General features: G+C 39.7%; 1 protein-coding gene across 4 annotated transcripts; it reads right to left on the reverse strand.

The window, feature by feature from the left end:
- Positions 1 to 7,960: 7,960 nt before the first annotated feature.
- mzt2b (mitotic spindle organizing protein 2B) lies at positions 7,961 to 11,654 on the reverse strand. Of its 4 annotated transcripts, none has more exons than XM_044012001.1 (5): positions 11,568 to 11,654; positions 11,130 to 11,326; positions 10,862 to 11,013; positions 9,271 to 9,408; positions 7,961 to 8,585 (listed from the first exon to the last, which is right to left on the reverse strand). In XM_044012001.1, exons 2-5 carry the CDS (start codon positions 11,306 to 11,308, stop codon positions 8,440 to 8,442), a joined length of 615 nt encoding a protein of 204 aa, XP_043867936.1. In that variant the 5' UTR covers positions 11,309 to 11,326; positions 11,568 to 11,654; the 3' UTR covers positions 7,961 to 8,439. The 4 variants fall into 4 exon arrangements, with proteins under 4 accessions (XP_043867936.1, XP_043867937.1, XP_043867938.1 ...); XM_044012002.1 differs by having other exon boundaries at positions 11,572 to 11,641; XM_044012003.1 differs by lacking the exon at positions 9,271 to 9,408 and having other exon boundaries at positions 11,568 to 11,653.
- Between the last annotated feature and the right edge of the window lie 5 nt (positions 11,655 to 11,659).

Here is an 11,659-nt window from a genome sequence, read left to right on the forward strand (position 1 = left end):
AGCTGCTCCACCCCTACCCCAACCTGCCACAGCCACCACCTAGGACCAAGTACAGAACCTGAGGAGACAGAGCCTTCTCCACTGCAGCCCCCTCCCTCTGGAACTCACTACCCCAACCCATTACATTACATTACATGTCATTTAGCAGACGCTTTTATCCAAAGCGACTTACAATGGAATCAAGTACAATTAGCCAGGGGTGGAATCGAACTTGCGACCATGATGTCTTTGGTACACAAGGTAGGGTCTTAACCACTGAGCCACTCCAACCCATCCGTGCCTGTTCTGACCTCTCCATATTCAAATCACTCCTCAGAACTCACCTTTTCAAAAGTGCTTTTATTGCATGCCTTTTTTCTTTTCTCATCAATAGAGTTTGCGAAAAAATTACATAAGTAAAAAGTATTATGATTTTTGGTGTTTGTTCTTGGGTTTCATGGCAAATATTTGTTGTACCATTTTGGCACGATGAAGATAAAGTTTCTGTTCTACTCTATGTTACGTTTGTTTTATACCTTTATTCATAAATGTTTTTCTTTAATTTGTCAGATTAAAAGTCATTCTTTCAAACTTTTCCGCTAACTCACAAAAATATGAACTCAGCTGAATTGAAGAATCATTTTTTGGAATTCTAATATTTATAAATTTGTCTTATTTCAATGTGTAAGTGCAAAACAAGAGACCTTACCCAAGATGGTGCTTTTCCACTACACACTTCCAGCATGGTTCTAGGCATGCAGGAAGTACTGAACTCATCGTTTTAATTAACTGATTGAGTACACCGAAAATAATTACTTTACTTGTCACTAGTTTTAGCTATTACCATCTTACATAAATATGAGAAAATTCATCCTGGTCTCTTATGTTTAATCCATAATCTAGAGCGTCTAATCCTGCAGACATGTTTTGCCTATAGAAGAGACAGGGATTTCTTGAAAATGATGATCATTTTAGGTGACATCATCAGTGTCTATTCTCGTACCAAAATGTCGAGAAACATACTTGGATTATCAGAAAAAATTCAGATTGGTCTGTCAGAAACTGTAGACAGGAAGTTGTTCACGATAAGGACAAATTTAACACAGATGAAAACCTTCTCGTCTGAGGCAACAATCAATCCGCGCAGTTTGATTTGTCTTACATTCAAACAATAATTGAATGTGATCAACCAGCAAACTCAAACATTACCAATTAATTCAAGATCAATATTCAGAAAGGGTGCACCAAAAAGTTCAAAAGGTCTCTGTTGTCTGTGTGTCATCCAAACTCAGAGATCAGTCAGCTTTTGTTGTGTCAGGGATCATCTCATTCCTTCAGTGTCTTGTTTTCTATAACATACATTTAATCAAGCTTTAAAGTATATCTTAATTTTTTCCATGCTCGATTCCAACAGCCTCTCATCTCTCTCTCAGGCTTCCTTGGTTAGTCTTTCTTTTTTCCTGCTCAAGTAAAAATAAAAACTGACTGTTCCACCATTTTCCTTATTTCCTTTCCCCATTTTCTTTTTACAATGTTGAAGATGTTTGAAATTTAAGTTTTCCGCAATTTAAATTCGATGTTCTCACAAAACGTTTTTAAACGAGGAACCACTTTGACAAACCATTGTGACCCAATTCACAAAAATAAATCTTAACAATGGGTAATGTCATGTTTTGTACTATATTTTAATGCCATTTCCGTAACACGGCCATTTTCAAGAGACATGAATTTCATGCATGTTTTTAAAAGAAAAACAAAAAATGAACAGAAATCTTAAATCAAAGGCTGGAAAAAATGTCTGCAACATTATTTGGCGACCTGAAAAGATAAATCTGCTGCGACTCATCTGTAGGTCTGGACAGAGTCTCTGGGAACGACTGTCTCTGGCAGCAGTACTGTACCGTGTATGTGGGTCAAAATAAACTGTGTGTATGTTCATGGTGACAGAGGGAGAATTCACTTTGTACACTGTCAGGTATCACAAGGATGCATTCATGGTTTCTTTCATGTGCTGTGTTGACAGTGTGGAAAATATAGGCAATTATTAAACTTTGCTTTACTATTAAAGCAATGATAATATGACTGTGTGTGTGTGTGTCCATTGGGTTAGGGTTAGCCCTAACCCTAACCCGATCTGTAAAAATGTGACTCTGCAATAGAACATGAATAAAACAAACAAAAAGTGTATTCTTCATTTGAAAAAACCTGGTTTTAGGGTTAGGATTAGAATGTGGGTTAGGTTTAGACAGCACATAGTTGTGATGGTTAAGGGGCTTGGGAATGCATGTGGTGTCCTCATTAAGATGTAAAAACAAGTTTGTATATGTGTGTGTGTAATTGGGAGCAATGGATATGTGTATATTGGATTTCTTTGTGTCTAACTGTGTGATATAATTATGTTTGCCTTGCTTTTGCTTTAGGTTTTTCAACTTCAAGTAATGTCAACTTTTGATATTTGTTAAGATAAGATAGGATAAGATCATTCATTATTAGTCCAGGAATGAGGACTGTCTTTAGAGCAGTAAAGACAGTCAAGGTGAAGATATATAATAAGATACTATATAATAAATCTTCAAATACACAGTATAGAAGATAGTGACTAGAATAGAATATACATCACGTAACGTACGGTATGAACTTCACCTTCACAGTTTAAACCAGGATGACACTTGAGATATTGCACTTACTGTATGTGATGAGTAACATGTTACACGTGGTCTACTGAGAGCGGCGCTTGTTGTACAGTCTATCAGCAGCAGGGAGGAGCGACCTGCGACTCTGCTCCTTCAGACATTTAGGATGTTTCAGTCTGTCACTGAAGGAGCTGCCCAGTGCTGTGATGATGTCCTGCAGGGGGTGGGAGAGGTTGTCCATCTTAGATGACAGCTTGGCCATCACCATGCTCCTCTCTCTCTCTCTCTCTCTCTCTCTCTCTCTCACTCTCTCACCCCTTCCACTGGGTTAAGGGGGCATTCTAGTACTGAGCAGTCTGTCCAGCCTTCCTATCCTCTGTTGAGGTGCCACTGCCCCAGCAGACCACTCCAAAAAAAGGCATTATTAGAATGATTATTTAACCCTAGAACGCAGATCATTTCGGCTGCTTTTTCCCATTACTACGTTTAAAAGTACAGTATATACAAAGCGTACAAGAATGTGCAATAGAGAGTGTCTTATGTTTAAAATCGGATTGAATTTGTGAAATTTGGAAATACATCACAGTTCAAAGTTCAAAAGGACAGAGAAACAGTCTAATTATGTGACTTCGGCACAATTATTGCGCCTTTATATCACTACTGAAAATGTGATGTGAAATGAATAATTTTTCAAAGCCTGAATATGTGACCTGTAAACACACACTCCCAGGGTGTCCAAATGAGGAGTTAGGCGGGGAAAATTGGCTCAAACTGATTTTGAATTTGTGTTTTAATTCTAAAGTGATAGTAGAATATTTTGGTTGTTGAAACAAACTTATGCAAAAGAGATTTTGGACATTTTAAGGAGCATGTGGATGGGTTAAAGTGGCCTTGCAAGGCAAATATTGAAAGGTGCTATATAAATAAAGACTGATTGATATTGACGCCAAGGTCTTTGTATGTTTTTTTCCGAATTCACCGTAATGGTGACTAAAGCATTAAGGTTTTTTGGGTTTTTTTTCTCTCTGAAACAATAGTTAAAGACCGTGCCTTTAACTCACCTTGTTGTTTTTGTCACCTTTCAGCTGGATTGCACAGTTAAATGCATACTTCACTTATCTTTACATCTTAATTGACAGCTATGTAAATACCCGGCAATTTGCACTAATCAGATTCCGTGGTGAGAGGTATATGTGCTGTAATTAGTCCACAGGAAACACAGACACTTGTTACCCCTAGTTGTGTACGTTAAAAAGCACTTGGTGATTTCTGGAGGACTTTCACCGCTCCATTCAAATCATCCGACTAAAGAGACGATGGAAATTCTAAGTGCCTCAAACATGTTTACACTTTCTGTGCGTGATTTCAAACCCAGACCTGAGTGTTTACTGAATGCAGCCTCACATGCAGCATTTAAAACCGTGTTACTCTGGTTTCATTAAGGACTTCATATGTGGGAGTTGTTCATAATAAAAGTGTTTACAGTTTAAAGTGGTTTGACGATGCCGAGTAATGGAGTCGGGAACCATTTGTTACTGTTGAATGTTTTTCAAATGTTAATCATCGGTGTTTTGACGAGCAAAAAGTGAAGTTCAGTTCATCTGCTGTTTTTGGTTTGCAGCAGAGTGGGTGGATATGTAGATCAGATGAGACATATCAGTATATTACTAACATGTATAGGGATTTAATAACAGTCAATCAGATAGTAATCAAGTAAAAATTTGATTGCCAACTATTGAACCCTCTGATTCCAGTTTCTTTGATTTTGTGATGTTTTATGGACGATGTTACGACACTTAGTAACTGGCATAAAACGCATGACAGTGGCTCAGTGGCGGAGCGAGCCGTCTTTCAACTGGAAGGTTGTGGGTTCACGGCTGTGAATGATGTGTGCGAGAGAATGCGCTTCGTCGCGAAGCGTGGTATACACTGTGTGTGAGTGAATGGGTGTGAATGGGTAAATGGGCAAAAAAAAACTGAATGGACGACAAAGACAAGAAAAGCGCTATACAAACACAGACCGTTTACCATCCTCAAGGAAACAAGTGGTTAAATCAGCCGAGTTAAGAAAAGGTGTAATGGAAAAGAAAGGCAAGGTGCATCAAGCAACCAAGTGACCTATGTGATGAATATAAAAAATATATATATTATACACGGATTGAATAATAATGGAAATAAATGGTGCTCGGCTAAGAAGAAGAAAAATAAATGCAGGTAAAGTATATAGAGTAGATAACAAAGCCATGGATGATCATAATGTCACAAAAACAACATGGAAGTGTGAATTACTTGCCTTAGACTATGCTTATGTATCCTGGTTAACTCAAATTTGTGTTCTTGCATTTGTGTGTTTGTATGTGAATACGCAACTGGTGCCTTAATTTCCCCTTTTGGATGAAGAAAGTATCTAACTGAGCTTCAGATGATGTGTAGTTAATGGAGTGGCCGTATATAATTTCACTGGCTCTGGATGAATTGCTGTTGTTATTGGCAGTGGCATTGTAGAATTAGATTATTCTAGAATGCAGATATCTGGAAAACGATAGAACCCCCTTTCTATTTAAGTTAGAGTTGGGTTCTAACTTAATCCTACACATGAGGGTCGCAGGGTGCACTGGTGCCAATCCACCTGACGTCAGTGGACTCAAACGGATTTTCTTTTTAAAAAATCTTTAAGTAATAGTAGAATATTTGAGTTGTACCCAGTAATACTCAGTGCTGACATAGTTCCAAAAAGATGGGATAATTCTACAGTGTCAAAAGAAAATACAATTCTTTTGTAATATGCCCGAATTGACCCCATGAAGAGGTCAGCCACACAGGACGTGCTTTTTTTTGAGAAATAGCAATTAACCAAATAAATGAATAACCCAATGCATAAATGAGACATATGCATTAAAGATGCTGATCAAGCCACACAAGGAAAGACGATGATGAGGAGAGGAGGATGAGCAGGAAAATGTGGAGCTGAAAGACTATAGAGAGTGTAGCAGAGAGAGTATAGAGACTGAATGGAGATAGAGGAGAAAGGACGAGGAGGAGGGGGCAACAAGATGGAGAGAGACTGCCTGCACATACTGTCAAGGCAGTTAATATAAGGCGTGGAGATAAGGCCCCACAGACAAACATTGACCAAATCAGGCATTTCAGCAGCACAGCCCCAACTGTCAGTCAGCCTGAGAGACAGACCAACAATCAGCACTCTACCTCTGATAAGGGCTCTACTGGGCGCGTGCAGGAAATAGCCAATCTGCAGCAAGCCTGGCAAAGGAGGGTGATGGAGGATGGGAGAAGGAGGAGGAGGAGGATGGTGTGTGTGTGTGTGTGTGTGTGTGAGTGACGGGGTTAGAGGAGGGAGTGAATGTAGAGAGACAACAAGTGAGGGGGGAAAGTGGCCCATAAATTTTGTGAGAAATATGGACCAAGGGTTTACAGGAAGGGATAATACCAGAGTGAAAGGGGGGGGAAGCTGGAGAGAGGAGAGGGAAAACTGCATGATATTCCTCCACACCCCAGCCGAGCACACGTGCAGAGAAAGAAATTCAGGCGGGAATATAAGTGACGGGGGTAAAGGGAAAAAAAAAAAAGGGTGTGATATCAGCTCTTAAAATAGTGTCTCTCCCCAGTTTTTTGTCACCTGGGAACAGCTTGTGCAGACAGAGTGTGAGAACTTGGTTTAGACCAACACCTTACATTAATGATTTGCCAACAGCTCTGACTAGCTCATTCTTCAATGTGCTGTTCGCCTTGCCTCGCGCACAATGGCATCATTTCATCGTCTCTATTGATTAATGGTGCATATAGTGTGTACACGCGCGGGCACAAATTCACATCTGAGTGAAGGATAACGCTCCCTATTTAATGGAAGAGTGTGTAGCTATGAAATTCCCTCATAACAAAATAAACACATCCACAGAGCTGGACTGGATGTCTATGGGAACCCAAGGTAGTGGAAGGCCGCTGGTTGGTAGCTTGGATGCACACTGGCCCCTGTAGGTCACACCGGGAGGTGCAGTCTGGCAGCAAGTTTGGAGGAATAAATTGCCAGCCGGTTACCTTTGTCAAACACATTTTGGTTCCTTGGAGCAAAACAGTGGAGAACACCAACAGCTGGCGAGTATTTACTTGAAGGAGTGGAGTCAAAGGGGTGTCTGAGCTTTCCTTGATCATGAACCAAAATGCCATCACCATGACCACTTGATAACAGTAGGAACTGTAAACAAGCTAATCACAGAGGGGCCTGTTTGTATTCTCATTTGGGTTTGCATGCAGTGATGGGCTGGGGGGGGGTGCAGAGACACAGGCGAGGGTGGCAGTGATGGTGGTGGTGGTGATGGAGAATGGGAAGGGACACGGATGGAGGAGGGTGGTATATACTGTGTGTGTGTGTGTGAGAAAGGGTTAAGTTCCCTCCCTGGTTGCATGCTGCTTTCCCTTGCTCTGTCAAGCCCCATTAAACCTGCTACACCACAGCAATATGGTGCCATCAATTACAGGCACGCCGCCATCAATGCAGAGCACAGAGGAGAGGCAGGAACATATAAACAGGACAAACGGCCACATAAAAGACCTGCAGCTACATAAAGCCCTGCAGCCTGCCTCATACACACTCTCACACACACACACACACACACACACACACACACCTCTGCCAGTCTATGCATCACCTCGAGGTACAGTATATTTGTCAAAGAGTCAATGCTTTGTCTCAAATACACACAAATCAACATATACAAAATGCACACAGTTCACTTTCATTGACGAGACCAATCAGATTTGTGAAAAACAGACTTGGGCAAACTGGGCAACATCCTTAATTGCATTGTGTGCTTCTACTGCCCCCTTGTGACATGAGTGGATCAGTTCAGGAAGGAAGTGCAAGCGTCAAATCCCCCCTCAAAAAACACTTGTGGAGCACTTTGTTAGTGATACATGCACTTAACATTATCAGACAGTCATGAGTCTCTGTGTATGTGTGGATCAACCCTTTACTGCAGGGCTGTCAAACTCATTGTAAGTCAGGGGCCACATACAGAGCAGCCTGATCTCAAGAGGGCCAGACAAGTAAAATAATGACATAATAACATCTGAACAAGAACATATAAAAAAAATATTTGAGTCGTGACTTTATTCTCAGAATTCTGACTTAAAGTCAGACCTCTTAACTTTGCCACACTTGATAAGAAGCAGAGGTTTTTAATTTCTAAAACCATGTCAATGAAAAAACTTGAAAAACTTGAAAAACTGAGTTATCAGTCATCTCTGGAAAAGAGAAATTATTTTAAAAGAAGCTGATCGTCTTTTGATTAATTTAAGATTAACCATGATATGAAAGGACACACAAGGAATTAGAATTCATTTTTATTTCTCGGTTAAAAAACATTTAGCAAGTTTGCTTTATGTTACAAGGCAAGGAGACTTCACAGTGAATAGAGTTACTGCAAGGACTTTCTTACACCATGTCAGTGGTTTAAGGATAGTTTTTCTTACCCAACTTTTAAAAAGAAAAGAAAAAAAAATCTTTAAAACCACATATATCCAGTCATAAACAAGGTTTTCCTTTTATTTTCTCAGGTATTCACTTTCTATTAAACACTTTTCAGTGGAACGATGTTGAACCAATAAAAAAGTTTTAATAAAACCATTTTGTAATCTTCTTTTAAATGTTATATTTCGTCAATAGTGATACAGATCCAACAGAATCAAAAATGTCTCTCTTTTCTTTTTTAAAGTTAGGGTGACCCAAACCTTAAAACAGGCTACACATGAAGATAAATTAAACACAAAGTTGAGTTTATATTTACAAATGGCCTCAAACTGACCAATCTTATGTGGAGTTTTTCTGTGAGGAGGAACTACTGCTGCCCGAACTCTTGGTCTTCTGCCCCCTGGTGGCACTGGACTGCCGCTGCACTCGCTGACTGGAGGCCTCCCTAGTTTTCTCACTGTGGCTCGCGCCTGCTTTACTGCGCACTGTGGTCAAAGAGCAAAATGGGACACATTTCAAGCAACACATCCAAAAATGTAAAGTGTGACAGTAAGTGAATGATTTAAAACAATAAAACATAAAGTAATGGTTTCAGCTTCCTTTACCTTCTCTTTACTGCACATCTACATAGGTTAACAGGCAAGTTTATTTGTTGAGAACTATACTAAACTAAGGGAAAAATGTGTTTGTACTACATATCACAGACTCCAGCTTGAAATGTTACAACAAAAGCACCGCTTTACTGAAAATAAATTTACTCCACCTGAGTGAAGTGTGCTGCTTTATGTGTCAGCATATTTAATGTAAGAGCCGCTCAGGGACACAATATTAAGAATTTGTAAATCAATTCTGAACCATAGGAAGTGCAATTCATGACTCATTTATACAAAAATCACATGTTCAGTAAAGAAAAGTCCAGGTTCTATCATTCTATTCCAAACTCATGCATTTATACATTCACACAAACATGCACGTGTACACACACACACTCTGTTGTTTTCACTCCTGTCATAAAATGAAAAAGCACAGCATGAAGATTTGGCACAACCCTGCCTCTTACCACAAGCAAACCTCTATATATTAAACTTCATAAAACTATAAAAAGTATTTATAAAACTTAAAACAAGCAGGCGGACAGATGGATTAAGGGACACAGTGCATAAAAGGGACCTTGAGAGTGAGGAGAACTAGAGTCTTGGGGGCCGTAAACCACAATCTTAGTGTTGACCCTAGTGGCTCTGGGCCCAGACGCTGAGGTAGGAGCTGCAGGAAGTTTTGGGCTCTTTCCAGAGACCAAAGAGTCCTCATCTTCAGGAGTCAAGATGGACAGAAAAGAAAAAAAATAGAATTCACAGGGGACAGGAAGGAAATTAGAAAGCAAAGTGAAGTGCACACAGTGGAGCTTATATCGACCTTCTACTGCAGACCCTTGGTCTCCAGTTCACTGCCATTAAAGAGCTCAGTATGGGGTGAAGTGAAAAGTAGTTAGTGAGGGGGATTAGATGACGTCGAGTGCAAGAGGAGAAGTTCTGCTACAGTATGTACAATACCTAAGTGGAGAAATGTGAACGTGTCACATGCTTTGAGAGGGAGAAGCAGAGGGGACATGATGAATAAAAAGCAAAGTGAAAGGTAAAGTTAGTTTGAGAGACAAATACTTCATTAATTTGAAAGTTTGAACCTTATTTACATTGTCACTGTAAACTTCATTCCAGTGTTTCCCAGACTGAGTACCAACTATATAAAGATGGCCATGACCCAGTGCTCAATATGAACACATAACAAGAGGGAATCAGTAAACCAGCCACTATTCAGGACCACTTAAATGAAGGCTGGACAAAAATCTGCAAAAATACAATCTCCTGTGACCCATCAGTTAGTCCTGACACAGTCTCCAGGAATGACTGCTTTATTTATGTTACTAATAACTATTTAATAAGCAGTTCAGTTAAAAATGTGTTAATTAGCTCTATATATATCTTTTTTTTTTTCATTTTCAAGATAAATTCTGGTCAGTATGGCAAAGATAATGGTAAATCAATACTAGTGACCTCAAAGTGATGTATAAATAAATAAAAAGCTGTGATGATATAAACGTAAAACTGTGCAATCAAGCTAAAACATCTGTAATGGGGATTTTCACTTCCCTCATTAACTCATATACAACTCTCTCCCTAAATAAGAGACTTAGCATAAGTATTGGAATTTATTTTGGTGCAAATACCAGTGAAGGGGAGTGAGCCATTTCAATAACAGTTATTTTGCCTAAGCACAGATATTTTCACAGGAGATATTGTCTGAGACAGAATCACTATTTGTTGTTTGCTGTTATTAGTTATAAAGCGGTAGAAAATGGATGGATGGATAGTTCCATCAGTGCTTTCCCTGCTATGAGAGACACACAAAAAGAGAGGAGACAATGACAACAAGGCTTTAGGTGCGTCATGTGACATGTTCCCCTTGTTTTTTACAAATAAACTTTCAGACCAACACTGCATCCCTACAGGTGTTGACATTCACTCTGTGGTTGATAATAATAACTAATCTCAAAATGGCCAATTTAATGACCTGACCCTATATTTATTGTTATATTCACATTTTTTGGTTTACTTCTTTATTCTTAAACATTTTTAACTCCTTGAAAATGTCCTATTCCATCAGGTCTTCGACCTTCCTGACTAGGAGTTATAAATAGGTTTTCTGGCCACAATCCTAGTGAGTTTTCACTGCTCACACTGCCATACATTCATCAGACACTAACCTCTGGCCTCTGCCGGTGCTGTGGTTATGCCAACTGAAGCTGAATCTCCTCCACCACAACTATCAGACACTCGCTGGCCTGCACACATTAACTTCAGAGTCTGGAAAACAGCCTGGGGAGCCACGTTCATCTTCAGCAGGTCCACTATGATCCTGAGAGGATTAAGAGGATGAGCGTGAGCAGAAGAAAACAAACGTGCCACTTGTTAATTACTCTAGAAAGACCACAGCCATTCACTCCTTTATTTTAGGGTTTTTAGAACACTTACTTGAAGACCTCTTGGTCAATGGTGATGCCTGCAGCCTGAGTTAACTCAAACAGCTCTGCTTCTTCAGCAGTGAGGACCTTTTTCTTCTTAATAGCATATTTCTGCACATTGGAGGTGACCACCAGCGCAGGTGAGTCTGGGGCAGTGGGCAGTGTTTGTTGTGCTTGTTGTTGAGACATCAGTTATGTATAGGCAGCCTGAGAACAGGGTTGGGGTGAATAAGAAAACACGTGTAAAAAGGTAAACAAAGACTTACACAGTGAAAAAACGTTAACGTTAAAAACAATGAGCTGACCACCCCACAGTACAAACGTTGCTAAAATGTTTTGACGTGCCTTTCAAATTATTCTTAAACATATATGCAACAGAACGGAAACACGTTTACAAACAATACAGCGAGATAAAAATTAAAAAAAATACAAGAAATTAGGCACACACCTGCCTTCAAACTACCGATGTTTTGGTTCCTCTTTTCAGTTTGAGCCAGATGAGGCGCGCTAATTATACGTCATAAAGACGCGTTCTTCAGT

Source organism: Solea senegalensis, linkage group LG21 (assembly GCF_019176455.1).
Source record: "Solea senegalensis isolate Sse05_10M linkage group LG21, IFAPA_SoseM_1, whole genome shotgun sequence".
NCBI classification, from domain to species: Eukaryota; Metazoa; Chordata; class Actinopteri; order Pleuronectiformes; family Soleidae; genus Solea; species Solea senegalensis.

What these genes read in the sequence shown, in the direction of transcription:
- mzt2b (XM_044012001.1), bottom strand. Translation starts at nt 11,308, where the DNA reads ATGTCTCAACAACAAGCACAACAAACACTGCCCACTGCCCCAGACTCA. An exon ending in AGCACCGGCAGAGGCCAGAG is followed by an intron (nt 9,409 to 10,861) that starts GTTAGTGTCTGA and finishes TGACTCCTGAAG; the next exon opens with ATGAGGACTCTTTGGTCTCT. An exon ending in TAGTTCTCCTCACTCTCAAG is followed by an intron (nt 8,586 to 9,270) that starts GTCCCTTTTATG and finishes CTTTGACCACAG; the next exon opens with TGCGCAGTAAAGCAGGCGCG.